The 10,606-nt window shown below is 55.1% G+C and overlaps 1 protein-coding gene across 1 annotated transcript; it reads right to left on the minus strand.

The window, feature by feature from the left end:
• Positions 1–254: 254 nt before the first annotated feature.
• ANGPTL4 (angiopoietin like 4) lies at positions 255–9,035 on the minus strand. Its single transcript, XM_015651428.2, has 7 exons — positions 8,520–9,035; positions 8,118–8,228; positions 7,518–7,644; positions 3,118–3,231; positions 2,933–3,028; positions 2,359–2,634; positions 255–1,801 (listed from the first exon to the last, which is right to left on the minus strand). Exons 1-7 carry the CDS (start codon positions 9,033–9,035, stop codon positions 1,620–1,622), a joined length of 1,422 nt encoding a protein of 473 aa, XP_015506914.1. The 3' UTR covers positions 255–1,619.
• Between the last annotated feature and the right edge of the window lie 1,571 nt (positions 9,036–10,606).

The following is a 10,606-nucleotide window of genomic DNA, read 5'->3' on the forward strand; positions in this document are numbered from 1 at the left end:
CGCCCCACAGCCTAATTTCCAGGAAGAAAAGAAATTTAGTAGCCCATAAACTTCAAGCAGACTAAAACCTGCTGCTGGGCCATATAGCAGCAATTTATCTCAGAGGTCCATCAGGCTACAGCTGAACATGGAAGCCAGAAAGGAGCAGAGTACTCAGGTCACAATTCCATCAAAGGACGTTTTCAAATGCAGAGTGCTCACACTGCTCCCACACACCTGCCACACATAAACCATCAGGAAAATAATCCAGGCAGGACACTTAAAGGCTTCTTTTTATTAAAAGACATCTTCAGAAAAGATACTTTAGTACAAAAAAAGTTTAAAATACACAAAACTACACTTGCTTTCCTTTCCAGCATCAACATTCATAAATTACACCACACTGTTATTAGCACTGCATTTAAATATGAAAACAAATTGAAACAGGGAATTCATCAACAAGGTCCAACATCCTACAAACAACTATGTACAGTATTTAGCAGCTAGGAGCTCTAGCACAGTAGTCAATATGACTTCAATAGGGCAGGATGCTTGGGAAACCCCAAGACTGCAGCTTGGCCTGTAAGTTTTCAGGGACCTGTTTTGGCCACTTCTCCCCAGACACCCACCCTGAAGGCAGAAGTGATGCCATACATCATGGTACACACCTGCTGAAGTGTAGCTCTGTGACTCTTGCAGAGAAACCCTGCTGTCCCCTGGCCATGTAGTACTGGGACACACATGGGGGACAGGTTCAGTCACTCTGCAAAGCATGAGGTGTCTGGTGGAAGAAGGCAGCCCCTACTTGTGGGGGGCTGACAGTGACAGCAGGGCTGGTCCCACCCAGGGACAGTCCCTGCTCTGTCTTCTGCACTGTCCCACTGCTCATTCTGCCCACTCCCCAGCAACACTGGCTGGCTCCAGGCAGAGCTCCAGACACAGTGCCCCAGTCCTGGTCTCTCAGGCAAACCAGCTGCAGGATCTTCCCCATCAACTTTAGAGCTGGAAGCAGTTTTCCCAGTTCCCAGCAAATTCCAACACAGCCAGAAATACAGGTCTTCAAAGGGAAGGCAAGTGAGCCTGAGGTCCCCTTCTGCACAGGTCACCCTCAGCCCTTCCACTGAGCCCTGCACCTCAGGGGGACAGGGGCTACACAGATGGAGCTGCCTGAGCCCCTGCACAGGAAAGAGGCCCCAGGGGCTCTCACAGGAGGGTACATGGGACACCATTTGGGAACAACAGTGAAACACAGGACATAGCAAGGCTCCATATCCAGTGCTGTGGTCCAGAGCAGTGAGACACTTCCCCACCTGCCCCAGGCCCAGCTCATCATCAACACAGTACAGAAATGTTAAGACAGGATAGAAAGCACCAGACAATTTGAACTTCCCACAGAAGCACGTGGCAGGTCAAAAGACCCTTGTGCATGCTCTGAAGGTGGATCTCCCTCCTGGGGCTCCTCTTCAGGTTTGAGGTTTCCATCCAGGGGTTTTGGCAACATGAGGCTGTTTTACTTTTAGCGAGGAGCAGTGTTGTGCCTCTAAAGGGTTTCTAACCAAGGAAGGGGAGGTTGTTTTCTGTAAACACCAAGTGATGGAGCTCAGGTCCATGCTCCACAGAGAAAGTCTCAAGTAGCAAGTTTAGGTCTCTGCTTCCAGTGCTGCAGGTTGGATTTTCATGATGGTTGACTTCAGGGGGTAGTACCTGCCCTTCCATGTCTTCCAGAAGATGCCCTGCTTGCGCTCATGCCTCTGCCGGGGGATAGAGCGGAAGTACTTCCCATTGAGGTTGGCATGGCCACAGGTGCTGAACCACCAGCCACCTACAAGGGCAATGAAAAGACAATTTTAACTTGTAGAAATTCCAGACTGAAAAACCCAGGTTCAAGGCATCTGATGCCCCTATTTCCCCCACTTTTTCAGAGCTTCGGGATCTTACAAGACCAGCTCATGTACAGACATGGAGTCCCGTGCCCTGGGGAACCTTTCACAGATCATACATGACTTCAGGCTGCATCTGCAAATCCAGGCTGCTCCACCTTGTGTGAAAACTCCACCCACAACCTTCAGCAGCCAGGGGAAGGGAGGTCTCTGCTCTGCTTGAGAAGATTCCAAGCAAAGTGGCAGATAGCAAACCTTTTATGAGGACAGATGCTTGGGCCAAGACCTGAATCATGAACTCTCTCCCTCAGCTTCAGCTTCCCTGCACAGTTCCTCCCAAAGAAGCAGCTGGGCCAGGGAAGTAGAAGACAAGACTCAGAAGACAGCTCAACAGCAAAGGGGTCTAGTGTCACAGGGTCTGCGTTCTCCTGGACCACCAGCAGACAGTGGAAGGCTGAAAGGGAAGTGCACATTCTGGGATGGAACATCTCAGACTGACCTGAGAGGTGTTTGGCACAGTTTGTGTCAGCTTTAAGGTCATGGTCTCGATCCCGAGTGGAGAAGGGCAGCTGCCTGAATTCCCCAATGGCGTTTTCCAGCTCTCCAGATAGAGGCCCCAGTAGGTTGAGTGTGTAGGCTGTGCTCTCCCCACCAAGACTGAAGACAAACTGCACCACCTGGGAATTTCCCTCCCAGTCTTCCAGCTCAATCAGGAGACTGTATTTTCCCTCTTGGACAAGGTGATGTATCTTCTCCAGGCCCAGCCAGAAGTCACCTGAAATAAGACTCATAACATTGGCTGCAGGGACACAAACATGCCATGAAAAGCAGAAATGGGAGCAAGCTCCAGAGACAAATAGGGACAACCTAGGATGCTGCAACGTTTGAATCACTGTCTGGCACCTGCAGGACACATCAGGAAGATCAAGGACCCCTGCTCTGTAAGCAGTCCCCCCTTTTTCAGCCCATGTCTGTGCTCTATCACAGAGAGCTCCACAGGCCATCAAGGGGAATAACTTTTACTAAGCTTGCCTTATCCCACAGTGAGAACATAGACACCATCATCCACCTACCACGAAGGTCTCCAAAGCCATTCTTGTAGGCATCCCACAGCTGGTCAAAGTCCACAGAGCCATCCATGCGCCTCTGTATCACTGTCCAGCCACCCTCTGTGGGAAGGAAAAACAGTCACTTGAGGCTATGGTTACCATTTACAAGAGCACTCTGTCAAGTGCTGAGGGACACTGCATGGCTTTACCTGCAGTCATGTCACAGTAGACTTTGAAGGGCTGAGATCCTGCAGGCTGCACCTGGAAAACGCCACTGCTTTGCTGCCCAGCCAGGAAGAGCTGGTGGCAACCCTCTGGGAGCTCTGCAGGGGAAGGAAACAGCAACTGAGGAGATGGCCACAAACACCACTTCCTCAGCAGGTTGCTCCTACCACAGCCCCAGCACTTACAGCCGTGGCCACAAGCCTGGTCAGCTGTGCACAGCAGTGGCTGCAGCTCTAGACACATGCTGGAGACAATGGCCCCTGACTTCAGCATCTTCAAACACTGTGACCTCACATCTTCCCTTTATTCAAACACAGCTCTTTGGGCTTTCATCCAAGGCAGAAGCCAGGCTTTGGGCCAGGCTGGAGTGACCTCAGCTGGAAAGCAGGGCTCCCCATCAAGGAGGGACAGAGAAGCTTCCCAGGTCCCTCTACACCTGCAGACAGGAGCAGCCCATTTGGGGTGGAGCAACACCTGGGCCAAGCATCCCCATTCCACACCAGGCTGAAGCAGGGTCAAGGGCCTCAGGGCCAGAAAGAAAGACAAAGTCCTGACATCAGGAAGGTGGCTGAGCATCCAGCACATGAACTCTTTCTCCCAGCAGCTGCAGTGGCCCCAACCAGACATCCTGCTGGGCACCCTGCTCCCAGCAGGCACAGCACCAGGCTGGGGTGACCCTTTTTCCAAGATACAGTGACTGAGGCAAGGAAACAGGGGTAGATTCTGGGAGCCCCAGCTCATTGCAGAAGTGGATTGCCCAGGGTGAAGCCACACCCTGCTTCATCCCCCTCTACCCCCAGGGGATGGATCCCACTGCTCCTTCTGTCCCACAGGGACTTTGCCCAGAGCTGCCAGCAAAGCACCATTTCAACAGCACTGATAAAAGTCCATCCAGGAACTACCACCCACAGCACTTGGGAGAGACGAGGCGTGGGGAACCTGTTACAACACCCAAGTCAAAAGGCCAGAGGAGGATGTGCAGGGACTTCAGCCCCAGGCTGCTGCACAGTCAAGGGGCTCTTTGTCAGCAGGGACAGGTGCCCCAGTCACCCCCAGACAAAGGAGGCCTGTTCTCCCCAGGCCAGGGCAGATGGGTTGTAGCTCTGGCTACCCTGGCTCACAGCTGCTGCCAGCATGATCCTGAGACAGACACGAAATATCAAGATAAGCCCTGGGCTGTGCTGGGGTGCTGGCTGTGGGGTTCTCCTCACAGTAGCTGCCCCAGGGTCAGGGCTGACACCATGATCCAGAGCAGCAGCAGGGAGAAGGGCTCTCTCCAATAGCCAGGGGCTTCCTGGGGGTAGATGGAGGGAGATAAAAAAGGCCCTTTGAGCTGCCAAGAACAAAAGCAGCCCCTGCAGAGCATCACCCCATTCCATCCTCACTTGGGTGCTGCAGAGCCTTGGCCCTGCTTTGGGATGAAAAGCAGAGCCCCAGTTAGAGGAATGGTCAGAGGAGACCCAGAGAACAGAAATATGACACCTGCCGTTACCTTTCAACCATTTCCAACAAATTCCTCCCTTTGCCTCCTCCCCCCTCCCCAAAATTTCCCTTCCTCGGCAAGGGCAGCCCCTCTCCCACAGCCAGCAGAGCTGGTGGTTGCATCCCTCACACCCCCAGGGCAATGCCAGGGGCAGGTCTGGTGCCACCATCAGTGCACCACAGGACAAGCTGTGCCCCAGCCCTACTCTGAACTCATGACAGAAGGATTGAGGACATCACACATCAAGGATAAAAACCACACAGAGACCCCCAGCAATGCAGGGGCTGAGTGCACAAATAGCTCCACTTTCTGGGTAAATGTAGGCAGGGAAGCAAACCAGGCTCAGAGGAGAGAACTCAGCCAGAGGCCCCTGCTCATATTGCCACAGCAGGAAGGTGCTGGGCTTGCCAAGCTCCTCACCTCCTCTCCACTGCACCTCCCAGCATTGGTGGGATGGTGCCAGGAAGATGTTTAGTGGTCCCAGCATGCACAAGTCAACTCTATCCCTGCCTGTTTCTCATTTCTGGGCCCTGGCTGCACTCGATCCCTGTTCCCTTGGTGCCACAGGGACTCTCCAGCAGCTGAATGAGATGCAGCTGCTTGAACAGCCTCTGCTCAATCTTTTTGTTTGAGGAACATGCTTGTTAGTTCCAGTTCATGTTGCACATCCGAACAGCACCAGCAGAACAAGCCCTCCTGACTGCTCCTGTGTTTTCTTTTCCCTCTCCCTTTATTTAGCCAAGCAGCACAACAAAGCTGGATCTGCCTTAGGCTCCGTGTTCACCCAACAGGATTTCCAGCCACGACACAAGGGAGGTCACTAACCCGGTATAAACACCCATCATCAGGGATGGCAGGGCATGCCTAGAGCTGCCTGCACTGCCTCTCCCTCTCCTGCCCCAAACCAACCCCATTAATTTGGAGTCTCAGCGCCATAGAGAGAGCATGAGTAGGACTCTACCTTTCCCCTACTCGGCTGGCTGCCAGCAAGCACAGGCTCTGCCCAAAGACGTGATCCTCTTTCTGCAAGCTATTAAACCTCTCACTCTCCAGGCAGCCTTGAGCCTTCAACTTTCACATGCTTGGCCCCATGCCAGCCCTGCCCTGAAAATACTTGTGTTCACTGGATGCAAATAAAAGGGTCTTTCTGCAAAGGCTGCTGGTGGAGTTCATCGCTGCTCCCCAGGGCCACGCCGGCACCAGGCTCTGCCTGACAATAGCCCGGGAGCCGCTGGCACAAGCCTCCCCAGCACTCCCCTGCTCTGAAAGCAGCCACAAGCCTCCCCAGCACTCCCCTGCTCTGAAAGCAGCCACAAGCCTCCCCAGCACTCCCCTGCTCTGAAAGCAGCCACAAGCCTCCCCAGGCAGAGGGCACAGAGCCAGCCTGCATGCTTTAAGGTTTGCCAGAAAACTCACTCGACTTACTAATGAAAGGAAGCCAATTTGTTTTGTGTCAGTGATACCAACATCATGGATTAGACAAGGAAAGGGGAAACTCACAGCTGGCAGGACAGAATCAGCATGTCCAGGGTCTTTCCATCAGGGACTGTGCAGCACTGGAAGGTGCTGAGCTCACAAAGCATCCATGGATGCTCTTGCTGCCTTCCACTATGCATCACAACATTTCTGTAGCCAGCATCAGCCAGAAAATCCTACATCTGCACTAGCAAGTAGCAAAGGTCCCAACCCATCCCCCTACACCCCACTTTCAGCATAACCCAAGAGTGGAATCAAGGGTTATAGTAGATAACCTCTAAAGGTCCCTGCCCACCCAAACTGTTCTTTGACACACATTACTGCAAGCAAGTCACAAAGCAGAGCTTGGAGAAAAACAGGGGAGAGGAGTTTTGAGAGAGTTTTTTGGCTCAGAATTGCTGCTCTAAGTAAGGTTGACTCTGCACAGCCCCGCTGAGCTGTGCCCCCGGAGGAGTCTGAAGCCCCACATCCCCTCTCTTCTTGTCCATGTGGACAAGCTCAGCTTTCAGACACACCAGTGACAGCTCCAGGCTCCACAGACAAATTAACATGTGTTTTCCCATAACCATCCCTGCATCAGGCCCCGAGTAGGAATTCCCCATGCCTCCTCAAGCTGCCTGGTTTCTGTTTTGCTCCTGAAGATCCCTAGACAGTGGCACAGGCGGAGCCAGCACTGTGATCTAGCTGACAGCAGCTGTTCCCAGCCAGCAAACCCTGCAGGAACATCAGTTCCTGTCTGGAGGGAGGCTGCAGGACATGGCACAGCTGGGGAAGCCCCACTCTTCAGAAGCCCCTCCAGTGCTGCTGCCAGGGGAGAAGATGCTCCAGGCAGAGTTGGGAGTTGCAGATGCAGCATCCACTCACCTGCTCAAATGCACATTTCCCAGGGCTGTGAGCACCCACTGCAACTCAGCACCTCCAGCTAAGGATAGTGTGAGCTGAGACACTTGTGTTTCAAGCATGAGCTCTAAATATGAGCCAAGGGAGACACAAGCACACAGCTCTGCTCTCAGGCCAGGGCTCCCATCCCCACACAGACAGCAAAGCAGATCCTGCCTGGTGAAGTTTGAGCAGGTGAACAAGAGTTAACAGAACTGAGACACTCCTCTCCTGACCCCACACCTGCCAATTTTTTTTGACAAATAATATTCTCAGGCTTTGTCTGCTCCCCGCTGCATTCCTAACACCAGGCAGGAAAAAGCCTCTTTAATCTTTAAATTCCTGCTGGACTAATACTGGTCCAGAAGGGAAAGATTCTGCCTGTGCTCCAGAACCCCTCACTCTGGCCACACTCCCAAGCTCCAACTTTTCAATCAAATCTCACATCCTGGCTCAGGACAAATGAACCTTTTGTTTCCAAAAGGTTGCAACTGCTACAGGTTTGGTCTGGCATGGACGAGCAGGGTGGCACAAGCAGATACTCACTCTGTGTCTGCATGGGCTCCCCACTGCCATTCTGACTCTGATTGGTGAGGTTGAGGCTCTTCTTCAGGTTTATCTTCCACTTTGGAGGCTGTGTTTTGTTGTGGTGTAAGGGAATTAGTAGATTGACCTAAAATAAAATGCACAAGTCAGAATGACTTTATCTCAGCTTGTTTTCCACCCCATTACTCAGGGGAGCCGGTCAGCCACACGCCAGCCACTCCCTGTGGCCAGAGCTGGGGCTGAACTTGCCTAGAAACCTTGAGGAACAGGAGATACCCAGTCTTGGCAAAGCCAGAAATCATTGTGGTTTTTCACACCAGTGCTAGCTAGTTTATTCTGCAGATAAATGCAAAGACAGAAGCCAGGGAGGCTCTTCCCATCCACCAGTTCCTCCTATTGCTCCATACAAACTCTCTGGAAGCTTGCAGGTTGCTACCCTGACATCACTGATGATACCCTGCAGCACAGGGACCAACGCTGTGGCCCTTTTGGGGTCCCCAAATCCAGGGAGCACCAGCACGGCCACCAGAGCTGGGACAGCAGGGGTCCTCACAGCATGTAGGGCCAGGGTGGGGGCTGCAGCACAGGACAAGGGCTCACCTTGCTCTGCAGGCTTTTAATCTGTAGGTTCTGCTTGTCCAGCTTGTACTGCTGCTGCTTGACTTTCTGCAGAAGCTCCTCGATCCGCAGGTTCTGAGCGTCCATCAGGGACTGCGGGAGAAGAGCCAGGTGAGCCTCAAAACTCAGTGAAGGTCTGGCTATGCGAGACTCCCGGGAGGGCGCTCCCAGGACCCCTCCGCTCTCCTGAAGCTGAAACCCGCCCGCTGCTCCCGATGTCCCGGGACAGTCGGGTCCCCCACCGCTCCCGGTGTCCCCCCACCAACGCTCCCCGCATCGGTGCCAGTGGCCTGTCGGATCCTGTCTATCCCGCTCCACCCGGCCGGTGCTGGTCTGTTCGACTCCCCCTCTCCTCCGGTGGATGCCGGTGCCCCCCGCGCTCACCTGCAGCGCCCCCAGATCCCGAGCGCTCTGGTTCCCAGCCGGCCGCGCCTGCAGCGCCAAACGGACCCGGCCCTCCAGCCGCTCCAGCCGGCCCTGGATCGCGTCCTTGTCAGCCGCCACCTCTTCCAGCCGCTGTCGCAGGGCCTCAGAGAGGTTGAGCAGCTGCCGGCCGCGGCCCTCCAGCTCCCGAACGCTGCCCCGCAGCCGCTCTCCGCGCTCCTGCGCCTCCCGCGCCTGCCGCAGCAGCCGCCCCAGGGAGCTGTTGTGGGCGCTCAGCCGCCCGCCCAGCTCCCGCAGCTGTCCCTTGGTGCGCTCCACGTGCTCCTTCAGGCCGTGCCCCAGCTGCAGCAGCCCGTGGGCCAGCACGTTCACCTCGTCCCAGGAGGCGAACTGCGCCCGCCGCTCCCGCCCGGCTCCCGCCGCCGCCCTCCGCTCGGGCCCGGCTCCCGGTGCCGGCGCTGGGGCCGCGGCCAGCCCGGCCGCACACAGCAGCAGCGCCGCACCGCCGAGCCGCATCGTAACAGCTCCTCTACCCGCACTGCCGCCGCCGACCTGCTTTTATGCCCCCGCGGCGGGGAGGGCCCCGTACCGGCCCCTCCCCGCCCACCCGGCCCCGCCGCTTTGTTCGCCCTCCCTGGCGGCCGCAGCTCACGCCCCGTATCGGCCGCCCGCTCCGAGTCTTGTCCGCTCCTGCCCGGGGCAACCTTGGACCCTGTCGCTGAGCCCTGCACCAGTCCTCATCTCTGTCCCCATCCCTGTCTTCATCCCCATTCCCGTCTCCATTCCTATCCTTGTCCTCATCTCCATGCCTGTTCATATTCCCCTCCTCATCCCATCCCTATTCCCATTCCTGTCCCAATTCCCATCTGCTTTCCTATCCCTGTCCCTATCCCCATTCCAGTCCCTGCCCTATGCCTATGCCCTTTCCTATCCCCGTTCCCATCCCCATCCCTGTCTCCATCCCCATTCCCATCCCTGTCCCCATGCCCATCCCTATCCCATCCCTGCTGACTGTCCTGCCCCTCATCCTGCACTGGGGACCCTGATCTGCACCAAACCCTGATGCTTGACTCCCCACTGCCATGGATGCACCCGTGTTCTGAGGCCATGCTGCCTCTGGACCCACTGGACCCAGGGTGGGAGGACCCTGTGGCACAGAGCTCTGCTGGGGGGGCCTGGCCTGGCACAGGTGGGTGCTGCCAGCCCTGGGGAAGGGGCATGCTTAGGGTCAGCTTCTCTGTACACCTGAGGGAAGCTGAATGTTCATTTCTCTAAACATTCCTGGTCTCCAAGAGCAGCAAGCATAGATAGATAGATCCATCTCTCACTCCCCTCCTCTTGAAGGTTTCAAACACCCCCTGTGAAAAATGTGCATCTTATTTTATTTACCAATGTCTTGGACCCTGATTTCTGGCTCTTCCTTTTTGTTCTGCCTTTTTCTGCCGGCTTAAAGGGATTTTCAAGTCTCTGTGTTTTCTCTCCATGAAGGGATTCACACACAGCGATGGAGCTGCTGTTGGCTCTGTTCAGATTGGAGCAGATGGAGCCCTTCTGCTCCGTCCTCACAGGGTGCTTCCTCCTGCTGCCCCAGCGCTCCGTCCCTGCTCTGCACCGTGCAGCCTTGAACAGGGAACTGCCTCTCCTCCCACTCCGGGTTTTGGAGTCAAATCCCTGGTTCCTACCACTCACTGGGTCTGGCCAACGTGAGCCTCCTGGGACCAGGGCTGCACCCCCCTAGTTCTGTGCCGAGCTCCTCCACTCAAGCCCACAGCATGCATTCCACCACTGCTGCTCAGAGCCCTGCAGCTCAGGCATGGCCACAGGAAAAGGCTTCTTATCTTGTCTGAAAATGCCTGGCTGGAGGATTTTTCTTTCCAGGAGTCCCCATGCCGTCTCCAAGTATTTCCCGGGCTGTCCAAAGGATGTGTGAGAGGTCTCAGAGAATGCACCCAGCAACAACAGCTCAGGGTGGAGTCACAGAGGTTAAAGAGGAATTTCAGAAATTCCAGCAGGCACACACTCTAGAGAGTATCCTCCAAGTATCCTCCACCAGCCACTGTTTTCACATTTTTTTTCACGGTCAGAAG

Source organism: Parus major, chromosome 28, assembly GCF_001522545.3.
Source record: "Parus major isolate Abel chromosome 28, Parus_major1.1, whole genome shotgun sequence".
Classification (NCBI taxonomy): domain Eukaryota; kingdom Metazoa; phylum Chordata; class Aves; order Passeriformes; family Paridae; genus Parus; species Parus major.

Bases quoted from the DNA above. Each gene is read 5' to 3' on its own strand.
- ANGPTL4 (XM_015651428.2), bottom strand. From the start codon at position 9,035: ATGCGGCTCGGCGGTGCGGCGCTGCTGCTGTGTGCGGCCGGGCTGGCC. The intron at 3,232-7,517 runs GTGAGTATCTGC...CTTCCCCTGCAG, and splicing joins GGAGCCCATGCAGACACAGA to AGCTCCCAGAGGGTTGCCAC. The intron at 3,029-3,117 runs GTAAAGCCATGC...TCCTTCCCACAG, and splicing joins CTACTGTGACATGACTGCAG to AGGGTGGCTGGACAGTGATA.